Below are 20,554 nucleotides of genomic sequence, written 5' to 3'. Positions count from 1 at the left end.
GGCAATTGGCACGTGTGGTGGTGTCCTGACAAGGGCATAATTTAGAGCTTAGGCATGATAATTATGAAAATCTGGAAAGTATGAAACGGGGGTGGTCGGTTTGTGGCGGTGCAGCCTCAGCCTACCCCAACCCAACTAGCGACACCTACTTATTAGCATTCTGAATTCACGAGTCTTGTTTATTTTGTCAACACGTAATAATTCCCAGAAAAAACTGACCGAAAAAGAGATCACCTAATTCCCTTTAAAAAAAAAAAAAAAAAAAAACCAGAGAGATCACGGAACTTTAATGGTTGATTCAAATTCGAATTTCCACCGAACCTCCTGAGTCAAAATCATGTAAACAGGTTAATTTAATAAAAGACAAAACAGAAAAGAATAGTGAATCTTAATCTAAAAAAGATTGATGTAACAAACTATATGTGTGTATAAAGCAACCCAAAAAAATACTTGGATTAACCGGTCAAATATATTATTCAGATTGGGATAACTTGATTGAAAAAAATAAAAAAATAATCTTGAAGTTTATTTTTCAAGAAAAAATAATATCAAATGGTGAAATAAAAAAAATTATAAAAAAAAAATGTCAACTTTTCACAATAGTCATTAAATAGAAAACATTCTTTTTAAAAAAACCATGAAACTCAATTCTCAGTAAATTAAATGTTGAATAATAAAATTGTAAAAAAAAAATAATTATATAAAAAGATTAAAAAAAGAAATAATAATTGAGATAATAAAAATCCAAATTTAAAATAAAAATAAAGAAGAGGACAATCTAGAATTTTGAATTAATGGAAGAATTAAAAAGAAAAATTAAATTCATATAAGGATATGAAAAAAATCAAAATAAAAAAAATAAATTTGAAGAAAATAACAAATTATAATTATGGATCAAATGATAAAATTAAAAGTAAATTGAAATTTGACAAGAGGGAGAAAAAAAAACTTAAATTGAAATATTAATAAATAAAAGAGTAATTCTGAATTTTTGAATGACTAAAGAAAATTAAAAGAGAAAATAAGATAAAAAAAAGTTTATCAGCGACACACCATCAATAAATGACGCCATGCGTCTCTCCACACTGAAAGAGACATCTCGGCCTTTCCTAAGCCATCATAAAAGCTATCATTTTAACACCGGAAAACACCGTACATGTCACCGGAAGATCATGGCGCCTCCCATCCACGGGCGCATGCTCAACGTTTAAATGGGAAACATTTATCCATGCTCAACGTTGAAATGGGCACTGATGAGATCATCTAAACCAGAAAAATTTGTTGTTCAAACCCAAGCAAATTGAAAGTTTAGCAGCATGTTCGTTTTTATATTTTAAAATATAAATTAATTTTTTTAATTTTTTATTTACTTCAAATTATTTTGATACATCAACATGAAAAATAAATAAATAATATTTTTTAAAATCAATTACTATCACACTATTATCGTATTAAAATTAAAGGGGGTGTTGATTGTTAAAAGACAGATAAATAAATAGCAGAAGAAAACAAAAAATCATATAAAAACAAAGAAACCTCATGAGATAAGAGAAAACAGAGTTGCATAATGGACCGGAGCATCTTGGCGTCCTGACTGGGCCCCCTACTTTATTTGGAGAGTGGTCCACCAACTCATTGGTATGGTGGGTGGGCCACCCCATTTTTGTACCCAGAGAAAGCCGAAGAATAAGGTGGGGAATGGAAATGGCCTCTTTTTTTTATATATATATATATAAAAAAAAAAAACTAGACATGGCTCTCTCCTTATTTGGATGTTGAAGTTCCGATGTTCAAAAATTAAAAAATAATAATAACAATAACAATTTTTTTAACAGAAAAAAACATTGAATTTTAAAATAAAAATATATTACAGCATTTAAATTCAACATATATTCATGTTATTATTTAAAAAAAAAACCCTTCAAATTTTATATTCAAACATGATAAAATGAATTTTGTATTAAGGCATTTGAGTCTTGGTTTGGCTCCTTCCTATTCAAACCGCCTTTTCAACATTGTAAAATAAAATCACTTCTCCATCCACTTCATAAATTCTTCTCTCTCTCTCTCTAATTGAAAACAGTTTCAGTCTTCTTGTCTGATAACATTCTGCTTCGATAATCCTCAATATCTCTCTGTATATTGAAGCCATTTAGCTTCATCTTTTAATATCTTACCATACTCCATCTGTTTCTTTGTACATAGCAAGAACCATGGTTGGTAACAAGTTTGCAACCATGCTTCAAAGAAACACCAATAAGATCACTCTTATTCTAGTCTATGCAATCCTTGAATGGATTCTGATCATTCTCCTCCTCCTAAACTCTCTTTTTTCTTATTTAATTATCAAATTTGCTGATTACTTTGGCCTTAAAAGACCCTGTCTATGGTGTTCTAGGCTTGATCACTTCTTTGAGCCTGCAAATTTCCAGAATTCTTATAGATCTCTTGTGTGTGATGATCATGCTAAAGAGATTTCCAAACTGGGCTATTGTTCAAGTCATAGAAAACTTGCTGAATCGCAAGATATGTGTGAGGGTTGCTCATCATCATCACCGCATGGTGAATCGTTGAGCAAGTTTGCCTTCTTTCCTTGGATGACTCAACTTGGTGTCCTTCAAGATTTAGGGGGTGATAAGGTAAGTGAAAATGGTGAGGATTTGAAGTGTTCTTGCTGTGGTGTTTGCTTGGACACAAAACTATATTGTGATGATTACTATCTAATTAAGCCTTCTTATTGGGGTGATTCGGGTTTTACCCAGAAAGGAAATTTGATTCTGGAACATCGGGTTGATGATACAGTTGATGTAGATGATCATTCTGATAGAGAACGATCGGATTTTGTGAGTGATTTTTGTGAAGGAGAACAGGGGATTGGTGAGAACCGGGGAATTGAGATTGGAAACAGGGAAGAGGAAGTGAAGCAGAATTTTTCATGCTCTGTTTCCAATTTTTATTGCAAGGAAGTGGTTGCTGATGACGGTGAAAAAGAAGAAATGGTTATGAAAGAGGAAGAAGAACCGGTCAAGAAGGATGATTTGAATGTGCAAATGGATAACCCACCTGGTGAGGTGCCTGCGATGGTTCAAGCTGGTAGCAGTAAAGACACGGCTACCGAGATTCAACCTCAGCATCTAGAGTTTTACATTGATCAAGATGATTGTCACTTGATTCCAGTTGAACTGATCGGTTTCAATTCCACAGAGAAACAAATTCCAAAGAGACACGAGAAGGGAGTGGAGGAAAACAGTGGCAATGAAGATTTCGTTTTGGAGTTTGATAAGCAAGTTGGAACACAATATGAATTGGTTGTGGAGGACAGGAGCAATTTAGAAGAGGAAGTGCCATTGCTCTCGGTCGATGATAATGAGGAGGAACCTTCGGTTGCAGTGGTTGAGTCGAGGGAAATACTCGAGAAAGAGAGCTCCTCAAGTAGGCATTCAGATTTGGATTTGGTGGAGGAGGAATGTGAGCAAGTTGCCACTGCTCAACCAATTCATACCCCTTCTAATGATGGCATTCATGCTCAAGAAAGCGCACTGATAGCGGGAGAGGACGTGGATTCAGATTACAACCAAGGTACGCATTCAATTTTGTTTAATCTAAATTTTACTTAATGTTCCATATTGAATTCCCATTTGATAAGTTCGTAGTATGTGCAGTGTCTGAAGAAGTACTTCAAATGCAAAGTGATGAAATAGAAGCAGATGTCTCCATAGGAACTGAAATTCCTGATCAGGAACAAATTGATGACGTTCATTATGTCGAAAAAGTTTCTCCTTCATATTCTTGCATGCAGGAAGACCCTTCAACTAGTAATGCCGATTATCATGCATATGAAGATCATGGTAAGCTTACTTACTTGTACTATTATTTCAGAACTTAATTGTTACTGTATGTGCATGTGATTTTATTTGATCTAGTTTAGCTGAATTGTTCATTGCATTAGGCTCTAAGCAAGCTGAGGAAGATGCAATAGAATTTAGGACCATAACTGTGGAGACTGGCGAGCCATCATTGCATACAGAGAGCAATGAGCTCGAGGAAGATAAAATGCCCGATACGCCAACTTCTATGGATCGTTTTCATCACCAACAAAAGAAACTGCTACTGCTTGAAAGAAGAGAATCTGGTACGGAGGAGTCTTTGGACGGGAGTATCATTAGTGACATAGACGTAGGTGATGGAGTTTTGACTATGGAGAAGTTGAAATCAGCTTTGAGAGCTGAAAGGAAGACGTTAAGTGCTTTATATGCAGAACTAGAAGAAGAAAGAAGCGCCTCTGCAGTGGCAGCCAGCCAGACAATGGCAATGATAAATAGACTTCAAGAAGAGAAGGCTGCAATGCAGATGGAAGCATTTCAGTATCAGAGAATGATGGAAGAGCAATCAGAGTATGACCAGGAAGCTTTGCAGCTTCTGAGCGAACTTGTGGTAAAGAGAGAAAAAGAGAAAGCAGAGCTAGAAAAGGAGGTAGAAGTATATCGAAAGAAGGTACAGGATAATGAGATGAAAGATAAATTGATGATGTTGAAAAGAAGGAAAGATGGTAGCACAACAAGTGTAACCACTTCGCCTTCCTGTAGCAATGCCGAGGATACTGATGGACTATCTGTCGACTTGAATCATGAAGGGAAAGAAGTAATTGAAAGCTTTGATAACCATCAAGAAAGTAATCACCCAAATACTCCAATCGACGCAGTTCTATATCTGGATGAATCATTGGCTAATTTCGAGGAGGAGAGGGTATCAATTCTAGAACAACTAAAGGTTTTGGAGGAGAAGCTTTTTATGCTGAGTGATGAGGAGGAGCAACATTTCGAGGACATAAAACCAATTGAGCATCTATTTCAAGAGAATGGCAATGGCTACAGCGAGATTTGTGATTATAGCAGTGAATCAAATGGAGTTGCAAATGGTCAATACAAGGAAATGAATGGAAAGCATCATCAAGAAAGAAGAAACATCGGTGCAAAGGCAAAGAGACTTCTCCCACTTTTTGATGCCATTGACACAGAAAGTGAAGGTATACTAAATGGGCAGTCGGAGGGGTTTGATTCCGTTGCATTGCAAAAGTCGGTTAACAAATTTGACATGAATAGCAAGAAGCTCGCTGTTGAGGAGGAGGTGGATCATGTCTATGAAAGGCTACAAGCACTCGAGGCAGATAGAGAGTTTCTTAAGCATTGCATGACCTCCTTGAGGAAAGGAGATAAGGGTATAGAGCTGCTGCAAGAGATTTTACGACATCTTCGTGATCTAAGAAATGTGGAACAACGTGTGAGGAACTTCGAAGATGGTGCTCTGTAGTGCAACTGTTCTCAGCCTCATCAAAGAAGAGAATAGGTAAATCTGCTATGCCTTCAGTTAAATTCTAGTGTCACCTTCTCTTCAAAAACTATAATGTGTAGTCAAGATGGATAGAAATTGATTGATTTATCATCTGTTTTGGTAATGCAGATTGAATTTTTGAGGTTGATCAATAGCTGCAAATTCAACATGGAAGAGCCCTGACATTCTTGTTCAAGGGATACGACCAAATGCAATGCCACATTTTCAGAAAAATATTTCATGTGGGAAGCCCCTCGATGGAGGGGGAGGCTCCTGCGATGGTCTTTTTGGTGATCTTGGTGGACTATGAAATTGAAAGTCTGCCCTCTTTTTTTTTTTTCTTTTCCTTTTTCCTTTTAACAGTTTTTGATGTCCAAGTAAGCCCAATTTTTTGGTGGGTTCAGCTTGTCATCCCCTTTTGAGGTGAAGGAGGATGGTGAGTGCATGTGTTTGTGTGTAGGCTAGTGAAGTGAAGCCAAGCTGTCATTTGTATGTTGTGAGAAAGGGCCTGGCTTGCAAAGCTGGAGTGATCCAACAGAGATTCCAGTGCCAGGTGCATAGGTATTAGTTTATTAGACAGTTAGGACTAGAACACTGTCAGTTTTTTTAATATCTTTGGGAAGGAAAGGAAAAGGGTAAGCAACGCCAGCCTCTCTTCTTTCTCAGCCTTGCATCATTTCATCATGTGGGTTTTTTTCTTTTATTTGTAAGGGCTGAGTTACTTGTATACTAAATGTATCCATTTGTAAAGTACATAAAGTGAGTGAGTGTTTACTCTGTTTTGGAGTTTCCTTGTGCTGTATATTCTTTGTTACGAGGACTGACAGGGACGTGTGTTAAAAAATGATATGGAAGTAAACTAGTAGATGATTAGAATAAGAAGCAAAGATTGCTTTCACATTTGATGATGCTTAAAGCATCAAACACCTCCTGGTAAGGTACAGGCCAACAAAACTTAAGTAAACAGGAGGCTTGTTGCTTTTGTTAAAATCTTGCAGGATTAGCTTTCCTTTGGTATTGAAATTGAGTTCTCTGAATTGGTGTAAGAGTTCAAGGATCCATGAGTGCATGGAAGAACAAGGCTTTTTTTTCTCAAAAAAAGAAAAATTGGTTTTCCCTACGTTGTTTCAGGAATCACAACTAGGACTGAGAAAAAAGAAGCTCCACAAGCCTGCAGAACAACCAGGGAAAAAAAATAATTTGGATAGCAAGAACATTCAGTGTCAGAGGAAAGCCCTAGATGCACATGCATGGAAATCATCATTGTTGTCGGATTTAGAGGTAGGCTTAAATGATTACTTGGATCACCCGCCAGGGACATTATATTTAAACGTTCAGCAACCATGGCAGTCCTCCAACATGTTAATCAAGTAGGTCCTTTATAATCTGTCCTGAGCTGCCCTAACCTATTAAAAATCCTATCCCCTCTTCGAATCACATTTCTAAATCTATCCCAGCAAATCAAATACATGCTTGTAACACCTGTCTCCAATGAATTCATTGCTCAACCAGCACTTCTATCCTCCTTTGGCTAGGAGGTTTTGGATTCAGACCTCGATTTTATTACAAAAATTAGAAGGGAATCGCTGCTGTTGGCACAGCCTTCTTTTCTTTCCTCTTTTTTTTTTCTGAAGAAATCAATTTTTCTCTGTTAGCTATTCCCTGATAACACAATTCATGCAGCGTTTCATGTAACCACTTCGCCTTCCTGCAGCAAATTAATTTTTCAATTTGTTAATTGAACATCTATATCACTTAACAGTAGAGCAAGTCTGCAGCCATTCCCCTAATATTCTTTCCACGTGCATTATCATTAGTTTAGTTTACATGAAGGCAGCCTTTTCATACAAAAACCAATTTTCCTTCACTTTCTTTCTTCTTCTTTTTTGTTTCAAAATAAAAGATGCAGAATTGCAGCTGCTCTAATCATTTTTCTCACCATGTTTCAACAACTTTCGGCGGTGCTTAATAACAAAGAAGTCAAGGTTTGGTGGCTTTCATAATGTTTCTGATTAATACCATCAATTGCGATGCAGAGATGCCCCCATGTTCACATACCAAACTTTATTCAACTCGAGAAAATCAGACTACGGTCCCGGGATTAATGAGTAGATTATCAGAGTCTCTTTTTCAAGGGAGGTCTCCGGTGAGAAAAGAGATCACGCATCCCCAATCAACCTTGATCTCTCCCTGAATAAGCTGGCGTTGGTGACACGTGTTAGTTCTATGTGGGTGTGATGGTTTAAAACTAAAATTTTTAATATACGGTTTGAATAACAAAAAATGATGATGGCAGGAGGTTGATTCTATTTTACCAAACAAAGGTTGAGAATCATGTAATAAAACAAATGGCTGCCTGACTCTGCCTCTTGGCTCATCTTCTTGACCAGAGAGGAGAAGTGTTGATTTTGTTGGTTCGAATTCATGTATAATCTTTTCTAAGCTTGATCAGCAAGCATTCTTTTGAAGTGGATCTCGAATTCAACTCTTTGTTTAATAATAAAAAAAAAGGGTTAAAAGGCATTTATTTGCTGAAGAACAAGGTATTAGTCGGGTGAATGACAATGAAGCATTGTCACCACAATTTACACTTTCAAACAACTTTTATTAGGTCTCTCCATCCAGGATAGCAAAGTTGACTGAAGGTAAGTGATGACAGGTGGCACATAAAAATCATGACACGTTTTTTGTACTAATTTTAGTTCTGAAGATATAATTTAGAAAGATAAGAACTTTATACACGTATGAACGTAAAACAACATTAAAGAAATTTGAGACAGTAATAGAAATTATTTTTTATTTAAAAAATTTATTAAAATAATATTTTTTATTTTTAATATTATTAATTCAAGCATTAAAAAAAAATTAAAAGGTAAAAAACTATTAAAATCTTTGCAAAGCAGAGTTTGACCAATCTCTCATATACCCCCTTCTGTTTTCATTTGTGTTTAATAGTGTCGGTGATTTAAAATATTTTTGTTTGAAAAATTTTATGGCACTTGAGTTGTAATTATTGTATTTTTGCAGCGTGAGGGATAATTAGACTTAAAAAAAATATTCATATTTGTTTTTAAAAAAATGATAATAATTCTCTTTTATTATCAGATTATTTTTAAATTTGTGTCTTCCACATAATAAATATCCTGTAATTATAGCGTGATTATTATAAAATCTCTCACTTTTATATTTTAAGTCATAACATTGGTTAGCAGTCTTTGGGACGGAGGGATTGGATAAATCTATCAAAGTCAAGGAATATTATAAATTATAAAATAAACTTATTGGTCCAGGTTCAGTACTACTACATGCCTCACTAAATAATTGACAGGTGCTACATCGCAAGTAAATTAATTACACAATGATAAAAATAAATAATTGTATAATTGAAATTTTAATTTTCCATAAATACCATACAAGAACAACAGTCATAAACTCCACTAAATTTAAAGATTTTGTTTCCTCTAAAATAATTTTTTATTTAATTATTCAATAGTAAAAATAAATATTTACATCATTGATCATCAACCTAATATTAAGGCATTTATTTGTGATTACAGTAACTTTATAATAAACAAACCAAAATAAATCATGAAAACTAATTCAAAATTAATTAAATGTTAAAAGATAAAGTTTCAATAAAAAAATCTAATAAAAAACTTAATATTAATAGTGAAATTAAAAAAAAAAAAAAAAAAAAAACAGCACATGAGCACAAGCTCAAATGGCTTAACATGTATGGATCTCTGAAATAAAGTCCAAGCCCGCACACCTAAGCCTTCATTTGACTTTTAAAAAAAAAAAAAAAAAAAAGTGGATGATTTGTTGTCCTTGTCCAGAATTCACATTGGTGCCTATAAAATTTAGGTGGGAAATATATTTTTACTTAAAAAAACATCTTTCAACTAGTATTCTCTTAAAAACAAATAATAAACACCATTACAACATAAAAAGACACAAATTGTCAACCCATAAAACCCCAAAAAATTGTCCAAATTACAAAATTAAACTAAAGGGAAAGTTTTCTATCTCGATCTTGATATACCTTTTAAAAGAAATATAAAATTTCGAAAACATCTAAATAGGTTTCCTTGTTGAATAAAACCGATCAATTTTTTTTGTTGTTATAATGTGACCAGACCACTAACCTCATCCTTTTTTCATAGATTTTTACTGCTTTCTCTCTTTTCTCTTGAACTAGAGCCTGAAATGTTAATAAAATAATTTTTTGGAACAAAATTAAAATTACAAAGCTATAGGGATTGTGAGGGAACAAAAACGAAACTAGGTGGACAAAACACAACTTTTTTCTAGCAAATTAAAGAGTGCCCAAGGGATTTATCATTGTTTTACATTTTGGTCCTCTTTTATTGAATTTATTCATTAAGTAACAAATTATAACAAGCTGGTTAATAATATAGTCCCATAAGGGTACAATTAAAAAATAAAGTTGACGAGAATGAAAAAAAAAGGGGGTTGTCGTGGATTGTTATAGTTTTTTGCCTAAGCATTTTTGATATATTCTGTTATTGTTTTCCTATGGTCAAAGCTACCATGAACAACATTAAAGGGGAACTGTTCATTTTTTAATGTTCCTTGTAAGTGGAAAAGTATTACTTTGTCCTTTAAGTTTTCAATTTTTACATATTTGGCCCATGTAGTTTTATATTTTGATGTTTTAATCCTTAAACTTCAATTCATGACATTTCAATTCCTAAGAGATAAGAGAGAAAATCACTAAAATACAAAAGGATAGAGAAATGTCTTGACCAACCATAACAAATGTTATGTTTTATGTTAATAAATTGTCCTTAAAAAAAAAAGTTTAATAAAAGCACCTTTGCTTTTTTAATATGTCCTAAAAAGTAGATTGAAATTTAAATAATTTTTTATTTGGTTTGATTTTTGATTTCTAAAGTGATGATATGATGTTTTGTAGTTGTAAATGGAATTATTTAGGTCAAACATTTTGAAAATTGTTCTGCATTCAAAAATTCAGAACTTGCTTTTGCAATCATCGAATATGATTAAAAAATATACTAATAAAATATACTAGTGTATGAATGATACACGTTATTTGCGTAATGGATGACTTGTCGTCCATTTTATTTTAAAAATATCAGACACACGTGACATTTGTTCATTGAAAAAAACAAACTAGACTTGCACGGTTGACTTTTTTAATGGCCTTCTCCATTTGTTTATTTAATTTTATAATAAAATCCTTCTCAAATAAATTATTAAAATAATTTTTTAAAAATGATACAGCTATGACATAGTTTTCAAAAAAGATAAAAGTTTTTTTCCTAGTGATATTAATAATTACGTTATAAATAATTTTATTTTCACTAGTTGAAAACTACTCTACAATTCATGATAGATTTTACATGAAGAGCCAAGATCACGAAGGAAAAAAAAGGCATTATCTTGTAAAAAAAAATGAAAAGGGAGTTTTGTGTAAAAAAATACATTTTTATTTCCTGAATTTAAATCTTTTATATTCTTATGAATTTTCTATTTTACCTGCTTTAAGACTGTAATGATAAAACCATGTTGTTTGTAAAAGAAATGACCATGTCAAATAAAAACAATGCATAAATAAGAAGATAAATTTTAACAGAATAAATACATTTTTTATTCTATGATTTAAACCGATAAAATTCTTTTAAATATTTATTCTAATAGCTGTAATTTTTTTTTTTTAAAAATAAGTTTTAAGAATAACAAATATCATTAATAAAAAAAAACTAATATCAATTAAATTTTTTTTTGTCTTAGTGATGCAGTACTTGTTTGGGAATGCATCTGCAATCCCCAAACGTAATATTAATATTGTGTCCTGTAATGTGTTGCAAAATAATCTTTAATTATAAATATATTATAATGATGTTTTTTTATATATTTATATATGTTTTTTATATCAACATATTAAAGCATAAAATTATTTTTTTCATGAAAAAATCACTTTAATAGCATTTTAAAAATATATTGAAACTCAAAAAGAAACACATGACAAATCGTGCATAACGCATCATTGGAAATTTGGAATTTTTCTCTCTTTCTAAAAGAAGACCTATCATAACCGGTATTCTTTAAGTATATTTGAGATTTTGGTAAAAATAATTTTTATTTAAAAATATATTAAAATAATATTTTTAATTATTTTTTAAATCAACATAAAAATATAAAAAATAATTTAATTTAAAAAAAAAAATCCAGCTGCACAGACAAAAACCAAAACCTGTCTCTACATGCTTGCCGAAGCAAATTTGCTTCGGGCGGAAAAGTTTTAATATCTCGTAGGTAACCAAAATGAATACTCTTTCTCTTGCACACCAAACACACAATCTTTTCGTTTCGGTTAAAACATCAAACCCCTCTTCTCGGTAACTCCCCTGCTCCCTATTTTGGTTCTGACTTTTCTCTTGCTGATATACACAAGTCAAAACCAGAATATGGACCGCAGGGACTTTATATATATATATATATATATATGATGTACGCACGCACGCATGTATATAATAATAATAAAGCAAAACAAAATATGTACTTTTTACAAAAATCAAGCCAAGTCAATAAAGGGTCAACACGTTTACTTTCCTGACAGAGATTACCTTGTGTGCTCTCGCCGGTGTTATAGTTTAAAATTTGTTTTTTATATTTTTAGTTTTTAAATGTGATTATTAAAAATAATTTTTAAAAAATAAAATAAAAAGTTATTTTAATATAATTTTTTAAAAACAATTCAAATTACCGCAATACAATACAATGAATACATCTTAAAACCTAAAAATCGTAAACCTAAAAAAATGAATAAAATGAATACATCTTAAAACCTAAAGAAGTTTTTTTATTAAAAATCCCACGAACAGTCAAGTCACCTCGCTCATTGCAATCAAGAATTTTAAGAACTTGAATACCCAGAAACCAATCAAAATCAAATTTTTTTTTCACTTGAAGTTTTCAGAGCTTATCTTCCGTGGTAGTACTTTCCCATGGTCTTGTTTTTTTTTTTTTTAGCAATTCTTGAAAACTATGACAAAGCTCAAGAATTGCTTGAAGAGTCTGCTGAAGCCTTTCAAGTTCAAAAGCAAAGGTAATTAAGAAATCCAGTTCATTCTTTTGGAGTAAGTTCTGAGATGCTATGTGTATAACCCGTTTATGATCTTTGTGCTTGATTTTTTGATATGTGACTTGACTGCCCAGAGGGACTCGGAGAGGAGGACATGGAGACTATTGCTGCACGGGAACAGAAGCAGTTTTCATTTGATACTCTGGTCTCTGCTACCAAAGATTTCCACCCAACTCACAAGCTTGGTGAAGGTGGATTTGGACCTGTATACAAGGTAACTATTTCTCTGTAATTGGGTGTAGCAGTGAACCACGAATTCTGCTGGTCACTTTGAAAATTGCTTAAAAGAATTGGAAGAAGTTTTATAATCTTGTTGACTTTTTTTTCAAGGATTGATGGGTTTTCCCCCCTTTTGAGATGAAGAATTGATGGTTATTTGTATCATTATATCATTGTTTGTGTGTTTAGAAATTTTGTTTGCAATTGCTTTTTTGGGTCCTCATCTCATTCATGCACACCATTGGTATCCGAGGGACATATAACAAAATAACATGTGCATTAAGTTCTAGCCTTGAAGATGTAAGCAACCTAATAATCCAACTGTATGAAGCAAGTGTAAACAAATGTCTGGGTAGTAAATTTTTAAGTTCTAGTAATTTTAAGGATCAACAATTAATGAGAGATCATCACTCTGTAGTGGACTTAATGAGAGCACATTTTTCATCTTATAACTTGTTTGAGGGAAAAGCCATATGTATATGTTGTTGCTGCCTGCAAGTAAGCTATTCCATTGCACTTCAGGGTAATCAAATATTTCACCCAATCTTCTAGACACTCTGATCTTGAAATTCAATCTTGATGAGGCAAAAGCTCCTAGTTCTCTTGTTAGCCAAAGAAGTGAACCTTCTTCTGACTCTGGAATGTTTTACATAGGGGAAGTTGGATGATGGGAGAGAGATTGCAGTGAAGAAGTTGTCCCATAGTTCAAATCAGGGGAAGAAAGAATTCACGAATGAGGCCAAGCTATTATCACGTGTCCAGCACCGAAATGTTGTTAATTTGTTAGGATATTGTGCACATGGTGTGGAAAAGCTACTGGTTTATGAGTATGTTGCTCATGAGAGCCTTGACAAGCTTCTGTTCAGTAAGTACCAGTTAAAAGTCTATAATTCTAAGTTTCCTTTTCCTTTTTCATGTTTTTGTCTCATTATTTTGCACTTGTTTTTTATAAGCTGAATGAAGTTGAATCGACTAACACTAGCATGTTTAAGTTTCAATTTAAACTCCTACAATTGTTCAGTGCCGATTTATGTTTCTGCAAAACTTAATTTAATGAACTTGGATTTTCTTTCTCAGATTGGGGTTATTAATGATTTTTGGACCTTTGAAAGTTGTAGTGGCTCTATATTTTCAAGTGATTTGTTTAGGCCTGTGATTTCTTTGTCAATTAAAAGGGATCATGCAATACGTGTTCATTTCTAAAGCAATGTGATCTGTTCAGCAGCCTGGCTGAATTAAATTAACTCAACATTTCCTTTATGACCAGTATTTTTTTCCAGAGAACCCGTGATGCAGAATTAGAGGCACATTCATGATCTAATTTTTGGTGCCAAGAGACTAACAATACAATATTTAGTCCTTCATGACATGAATGTTCAAAAAAACAAAACAAAAACAAGTTTTACTTTCAGCTGATCTTATTTTCTTTCTAATTTATTTATGATGTTCATTCCAACCTTTCTTTTGATTTGTTTAATTAGCTTCCAGTCATGATCTCTTGTTTCAGAATTAAATATTTGTAAGGCATAGATGATTTCCTTGCTCATCACATATTCCAACATCATGAACTCATTCCAGAAAAATGTTGTTGCCATCGTAGTTTCATAAATAACTTGTGTCTTTGTCAGCTAGCTCACCTTGTGAGAGAGACAGTTCTTGAGGTTCTCACTTGTCTATTTCTAAAGTTGATTTTGAACATGTATGCCCCATTCAACTGGGTTCTTCGTTAACATTACCGTCTTCCAAACAAAAAAGTCATTGTGATCACTTTCATGCAGAATCTGATAAAAGACAACTGCTTGATTGGAATCGGAGACATGATATACTAATTGGCATTGCTCGGGGTTTGCTTTACCTTCATGAGGATTCACACAATTGCATCATCCACCGTGACATCAAGGCAAGCAATATTTTACTGGATGATAAATGGGTTCCTAAGATTGCTGATTTTGGCATGGCCCGTCTCTTCCCTGAAGATCAAACACATGTCAACACCCGTGTTGCTGGTACCAAGTATGTTTTCAATTCCAACCACAATAATAATGGCCATATTTTTATGACTGGACAGAGTCCGAGTGCTTATGATAAAGCTTGTGAATGATATTATAATACGCTTATGATTGGTGGCAGTGGGTATATGGCTCCAGAGTATGTCATGCATGGACATTTATCAGTGAAGGCAGATGTATTTAGCTTTGGGGTTTTGGTTCTGGAGCTGATCAGTGGCCAGAGAAATTCAACATTTAGTCAACAGCATGCTGAAGCACAGAATCTACTTGATTGGGTAAGGACATGATTCATCATTTAACTAATTCATATCATGGTGCTTCATGGTGTTTTAGGTTTCATTTTTACTCGTGTTTATCAATTTTAATAATGCTTTCGGTTCGAGACTCCAATCATCTCTTCTGCCTTTGTTTAATTTGGTTTAGGAGAAAAGTGGAAACAAAAATTTGGCTGATGAGTTGTCTAAAATTGAGTTATGTCCAGTAAACATGTACAAAAGTACTGAGCAAGTTGGTGGAATGAACTGATTCCTAAATTCTGCTCACTACTCCTGATCATAATTTTTTTTTTTTTGGTGAACCTGGAAGCTAAGATAAATTGATAAATGAAAATGTCAAAGATAGCATAGACCAGGAAAAATAAAAGGCAAACGTTGTGTGATCTTGGAAAGAGCTATAAAATCCACGTGGCATTGGATAGTATATCTGCGTTGATGTGGGAAGACCTGCCTAAAGGCTCAATGGAATGGTAAAGCTGCCTTTGGGAAATTTTTTCCAGTTGAGGCGCCTGAATCATTTTCAATAAACTTGCGTGTGCAACCTTATTTATGACTAGGGAGAACCTTACATGTCTTCTGAAATGGCTGGTGTCTACAACTACTTGGGAGAAGCACTTGCGGAATTGTATAGTTCTATTATTGTGTCCAGCCTTCGCACGGTTTTAAGTTGTGGTTTTGCTGTTGGTGCAGGCATATAAGCTTCACAAAAAAAATAGGAGTCTGGAGATTATGGACCCAGTACTAGCATCCTCAGCATCTGCTGAACAAGTAAAAACTTGTGTTCATATAGGGTTGCTATGCACACAAGGTGACCCGCAGTTACGGCCAGATATGCGACGCATTGTTGTCCTGCTGTCAAAGAAAACTTGCAGTCTAGAAGAACCAACCAGACCTGGAGTTCCTGGTTCTAGATATAGGAGAGCTCGTAGACCAGCAGGAATGTCTTCGACTGCTGGAACATCCGATACTGCTAGAACATTTGGTGAATCTGATTCCCGTACATTTGATTCGAGTTCAAATACTAATACTGCCACTGCATCTACCTCAGCTCATACATTCCCCAGATTAGATCCTCATGGTAAACGTCCAATTGAAAGCTAAGCAAATTCGAATATGATTTTTTTATTATTATTCTTTTTGTAGCATAGAGGTATAAAATTTAGTCTTTTACTGTGTAAATGTTAACGGAAAATTAGTGGTTAAATAGAAGCAATTGTGGAACCTCAACTCTCCTTGTTGCTTTATTAGATAGGGAAAATGGGCATTCGCAGAATGGTCAAGAGTTGGCCTTATTTTTTCCTTACAAAAAACGTATCACAAGGGAGGAAGATGAGGATTTGAGTGGCTGACCTCATGGAGGCCAATGCATTACTCTACTTGAGCCAAGAATGGAAGCAGAAAAGACTACACAAGGAAGTTTTAGGGCTCTCATCAGTATATAGCATATCTCATTCTAGAGAAGGCGTACACAAGGACACTTGCTCAGGAAACTGACCAAACGAGCAGGGAGGTTCCGTACATCTCCCGGGGAAAAACAGAGATGAGCATGAGAAATATACCACCACACTTTGCGGTGTTTTTCCAAACAAACACGCTGCGGAAATACCACCGGTGGAAATTTATTTTTGAAAAATAGTACAGAAGCAAAAAACTGCGGTTGAGAACTACGGTATTTAAATAAATTAACATACTCAAGTGAAGCATTAAAAAAAAGAAAACAAAAAAATGCAATTCTCATCTACGGTTAGATAATGATTCTTTTAATGTATTTTTTATTTTAAAATATTTCTTTTAAAACAAATATTTTTAATATTATTACATCAAAATAATTTTAAATCTAAAAAATTACTAAATTTTGTTTGACCGTACTAAACAAGAATATAGTTTTTAAAAAAACTTACCGGTGGAAACTATAGTTTTTTTACTGTGTTATTTTTTTATAAAAAATTTATCCCTGTCAGTATGCTAATTTTCAAAAAATTTCCTTGATGAGCGCAATTTTTGTACTTGATTAGTACAATGAGTAGCCACCAACCTCTTTTTATACCTTTTTTTTGGCCCTCGCGACTGGCTTCTAATACTTTACAAGAGCATGGCTTGCACCATAATAAAAAAGGGTTATTTTCTATAATTCAAGAGTTTGAATTAAAAAATTCATATAGTATAAGTGCTTAAAAAAATGATATTTTTTTAGATAAAAGAAATAAAAATTTCATTGATACTAAAAAAATACAGATACAAAATTATTTTTATATATCTAAAAAAAAATACTTATTTTAAAAATAATTGATAATACTGTCAGTCCATTCAATAATTTGAACGGCAAACAAGTCCCTATAAAATTCCCACGCATACATGTATTGTAGTCATCATAAATCATTGGGTGCACGAGTCACATTATTAGACCCTTTTGATGTGAGGTTCAAAACCACAACTTAATGGCTCGTTTGGAAATAAGATTCTGGTTTTTTTTTATTTAAAAATATATTAAAATAATTTTTTTATATTTTAAAAATTATTTTTAATATCAGCATATCAAAATAATCTAAAAACAATAAAAAATATATTAATTTAATACAAATAAAAAATAATAAAAAATTTTCAAAAATATTTTTAAAACATAAAAATAAACAGGGCCTCAATATAAAACTCCTGCATTTAAATATTTAACTAAAAACAATCGAGTGATGAGTAAGAAGAGAGAAAAAAAAACAAAAAAAAAAAAAAGAAGAGAGAGATTATTCGTCTATGAGAACCACCAACAGCAACTAGATGGTTGTTTTTTTTTAATAAAAAAAAAAAAAGGCAAGGAGTTAAAATTGTAAGTACTCTTAATCAAGCAATACACACACACGCACGCATATATAAATTAATGATTTTCTTCAGCGAAAAGCTAAAATATTAACTTGCGCACTTTAAAATAGGAGGATTTAAGGGTGTAGTTATGGGCACGCTCCTAAATTATCAAATCGTCATCGTTTTTTTTTTTTTTTTCTTATGGAAAAAAATCATGAGAGAAGTTACTTTAAAAAAAAAAAAGTGATGGGAGGGTAATCTTGGAAGTGGCAATCTTGTAAAACGGACTTGATTAAAATAATATCCGGAAGTATTCTCATTATTATAAAAGTATTTTTTATTTTAAAATGTATTAAAATAATATATTTTATTTTTAAAAAATTATTTTTGATATCAACACATTAAGATGATTTGAAAATTTAAAAAAAATATTAATTTAAAAAAAATAAAATTTTTAAAAAACATTTCCTAAATGTAATCTCAAACACTATCAAAAATTGTAGAACAATGCGGCTATAAGTAGAATAGTAGAATTCAAGAGATGAGTTTGTTTTCGGTCGGTCCAAGCGATTATGACTCGTTGATGCGAGTTCCTAGTTTAAAGTCCCGTTATTTTTAATGATGTGTGGCGTATTTGTGCTTGATTCCAACTCTTAGATATATCTTAATGTTTTTATATTTTTATCTTTGATACAGGTATTAAATATTAATCCACACATAAGCATATAATTACCCTGTCCATCATAGGTATTAAACATGTTGATCCAGGAGGTTGCCGCGGAGTGAGTTTTATTTTGAATTAATTTGAAGGTTATTTTGTTAGATTAAGTTAGCTTCATTAATTCAATTAAACTAAATTGATTTAATTAACCTAATCAAATCAGATAAGATTTAATTAGGTCAATTCTATATTTTAAAAAAAAATTGTTCAAAACTATATTGTGTTATTTTTTATATAAAAAAAATGAAACAACCTCATTTGAGGTTGACTAGACAAATCCACGATCAAGGTTGGGCTTGGTAATTATGCTATCGACATCAAAATATAAATAAATAAAAAGGGATAGTGTTTATCTCCATTCCATTAATTTTTAATAGAGAGTAGCATTTATTGTGAGTTCTCTTAGTATATTATATTACCCTTTCTATTTGGATTAATAGTAATTTATACTACCTTATGGCCTGGATAAAAAAAATTATAAAAAATGTTTAGGTTATAAAAAAATATTAATATTATTATCAAACTTGACTCAATCAATGTTAAAACCTCTTGACATGGCTCCTCACCTAACATGAGTTAACAATTAAACCTCGTGGTAATTGCTTTAATCTAATTTAATAAACTTAACAGATCCAAAAACAACATAGATGATCGATTAAAAATATAACTTGATTTTTTAAAAAAAAATATTGGTGATATTTTTTTAATATTGAAACATTGATATATATTTTGTGGTTTAGCTCACCAAATTCATGATTGAGTGATATGTTTAAAATATAATTTACCATGATATGTGTTTAAAATCATGATGATTTCATATAAAGTAAACATGAATAATTTACAAATATAAATTAAAAATCAAGCGGGTGTTGAATAGTGAGATTGATAGAAAGAGATAGCGGGGGTGGGGGATGGGATAGAAGTGCAAAAAAAAAGAAGGAACCCTAACTTTTTTAGATATACCGGTTTACATGCTTGTGTTATGTTGTGAGTCAAATCAATTTTTCTTGTTATAAATGTAACAAAAAATATCTAGACGATGAAGAACTATTTAACATTGCTACTAAACTTGACCCAATAAGTGAACTTTGAAACCCCTTGATTTAATTCCTTATCTCGTTTGGGTTCAAATTTAAACCATGTGTGGGTTGTCATGATATAATCCAGTCAGCTTGACAGGTTTAAAGGTAACCTAAATGGTTGTTAATATAAGTCTGGTAATTAAATTGAGAAAAAAATTAGATTGAAATAAAAAAGAGACAAAGAAAAATGAAAAAAAAGGTTAATTAAAGAAAGAAAAATGAGCTTTACTGTTAATATGAACAACAAAATTTCATAAGGAATGTTAATTCTTTCATGATAAAAGAGTAACGAAGGCTTTGTTGTTTCAAGAAAAGTGATTTATTGAAAAAAAAATTTCAAATTTTTTTGTGTTTGTTTGTTATTAGAAAAGTTGGTCAACAAAAAACACTTTCTAGTCAAAGAAAAATTTGGTTTGGTTTTCAAAAAAGTATTTTCCTTTTATTTTGGGCGGAAAATACTTTATAGCAGTTGTGAAAAATTTAAAAATTTATATTATTTGCTGATTATATCAAATTTGTTCTTCAAACTTTTGATTGCTATATATTTTATTTTATTTTTTTTAATTTTATCCATTAGAATTTGATTTTTATATCAATTTTGGTCCTCATTTTTATGATTGTTATTTGCTTTTCTCTTTTCATTTTCTCAATTGAAAACTTTTTATCTATTAGATTTGGTCCTTATTCTTTTGTTTGTTATTTATTTTATTTGAAATAATTTATGAAATTATATATATTTTTTTAATTTCATCGTCTTTCAACTTTTTTATCTATTAGATTTGATTTCTATTATTTTGATTGTTATTTATTTTATTTGAGATAATTTATGAAATTAGATTTGTTTTCAATTTTATTCTCATTCAACCCTTTAATTTGCAAGATTTGTTTCTTATTATTTTAATAAACTTGAAAAAAAAATATTAACAATATATTTTTCAGCTTATTTTCAATGACATAATCAAATACTGGAAGTGTTTTTGAACTTAGTTTCC

The 20,554-nt window shown here is 32.0% G+C and overlaps 2 protein-coding genes across 4 annotated transcripts; both read left to right on the top strand.

Moving 5' to 3' along the window:
• Positions 1 to 1,999: 1,999 nt before the first annotated feature.
• Positions 2,000 to 6,153, top strand: LOC118046406 (myosin-binding protein 2). 3 transcript variants are annotated; one of them, XM_035055299.2, is made up of 4 exons: positions 2,000 to 3,579; positions 3,654 to 3,848; positions 3,950 to 5,346; positions 5,461 to 6,153. In XM_035055299.2, exons 1-3 carry the CDS (start codon positions 2,214 to 2,216, stop codon positions 5,308 to 5,310), a joined length of 2,922 nt encoding a protein of 973 aa, XP_034911190.1. In that variant the 5' UTR covers positions 2,000 to 2,213; the 3' UTR covers positions 5,311 to 5,346; positions 5,461 to 6,153. The 3 variants fall into 3 exon arrangements, with proteins under 3 accessions (XP_034911190.1, XP_034911188.1, XP_034911189.1); XM_035055297.2 differs by having other exon boundaries at positions 3,929 to 5,346; XM_035055298.2 differs by having other exon boundaries at positions 2,001 to 3,579; positions 3,663 to 3,848; positions 3,929 to 5,346.
• A 5,983-nt stretch (positions 6,154 to 12,136) lies between these two features.
• Positions 12,137 to 16,190, top strand: LOC118046407 (cysteine-rich receptor-like protein kinase 43). Its single transcript, XM_035055301.2, has 6 exons — positions 12,137 to 12,424; positions 12,535 to 12,674; positions 13,334 to 13,544; positions 14,458 to 14,692; positions 14,810 to 14,963; positions 15,654 to 16,190. Exons 1-6 carry the CDS (start codon positions 12,364 to 12,366, stop codon positions 16,062 to 16,064), a joined length of 1,212 nt encoding a protein of 403 aa, XP_034911192.1. The 5' UTR covers positions 12,137 to 12,363; the 3' UTR covers positions 16,065 to 16,190.
• The last annotated feature ends 4,364 nt before the right edge of the window (positions 16,191 to 20,554 follow it).

Source organism: Populus alba, chromosome 10 (genome assembly GCF_005239225.2).
Source record: "Populus alba chromosome 10, ASM523922v2, whole genome shotgun sequence".
NCBI lineage: Eukaryota > Viridiplantae > Streptophyta > Magnoliopsida > Malpighiales > Salicaceae > Populus > Populus alba.
Note: the sequence above shows the minus strand (reverse complement) of the source record. Positions and strands in the feature narration are given on the sequence as shown.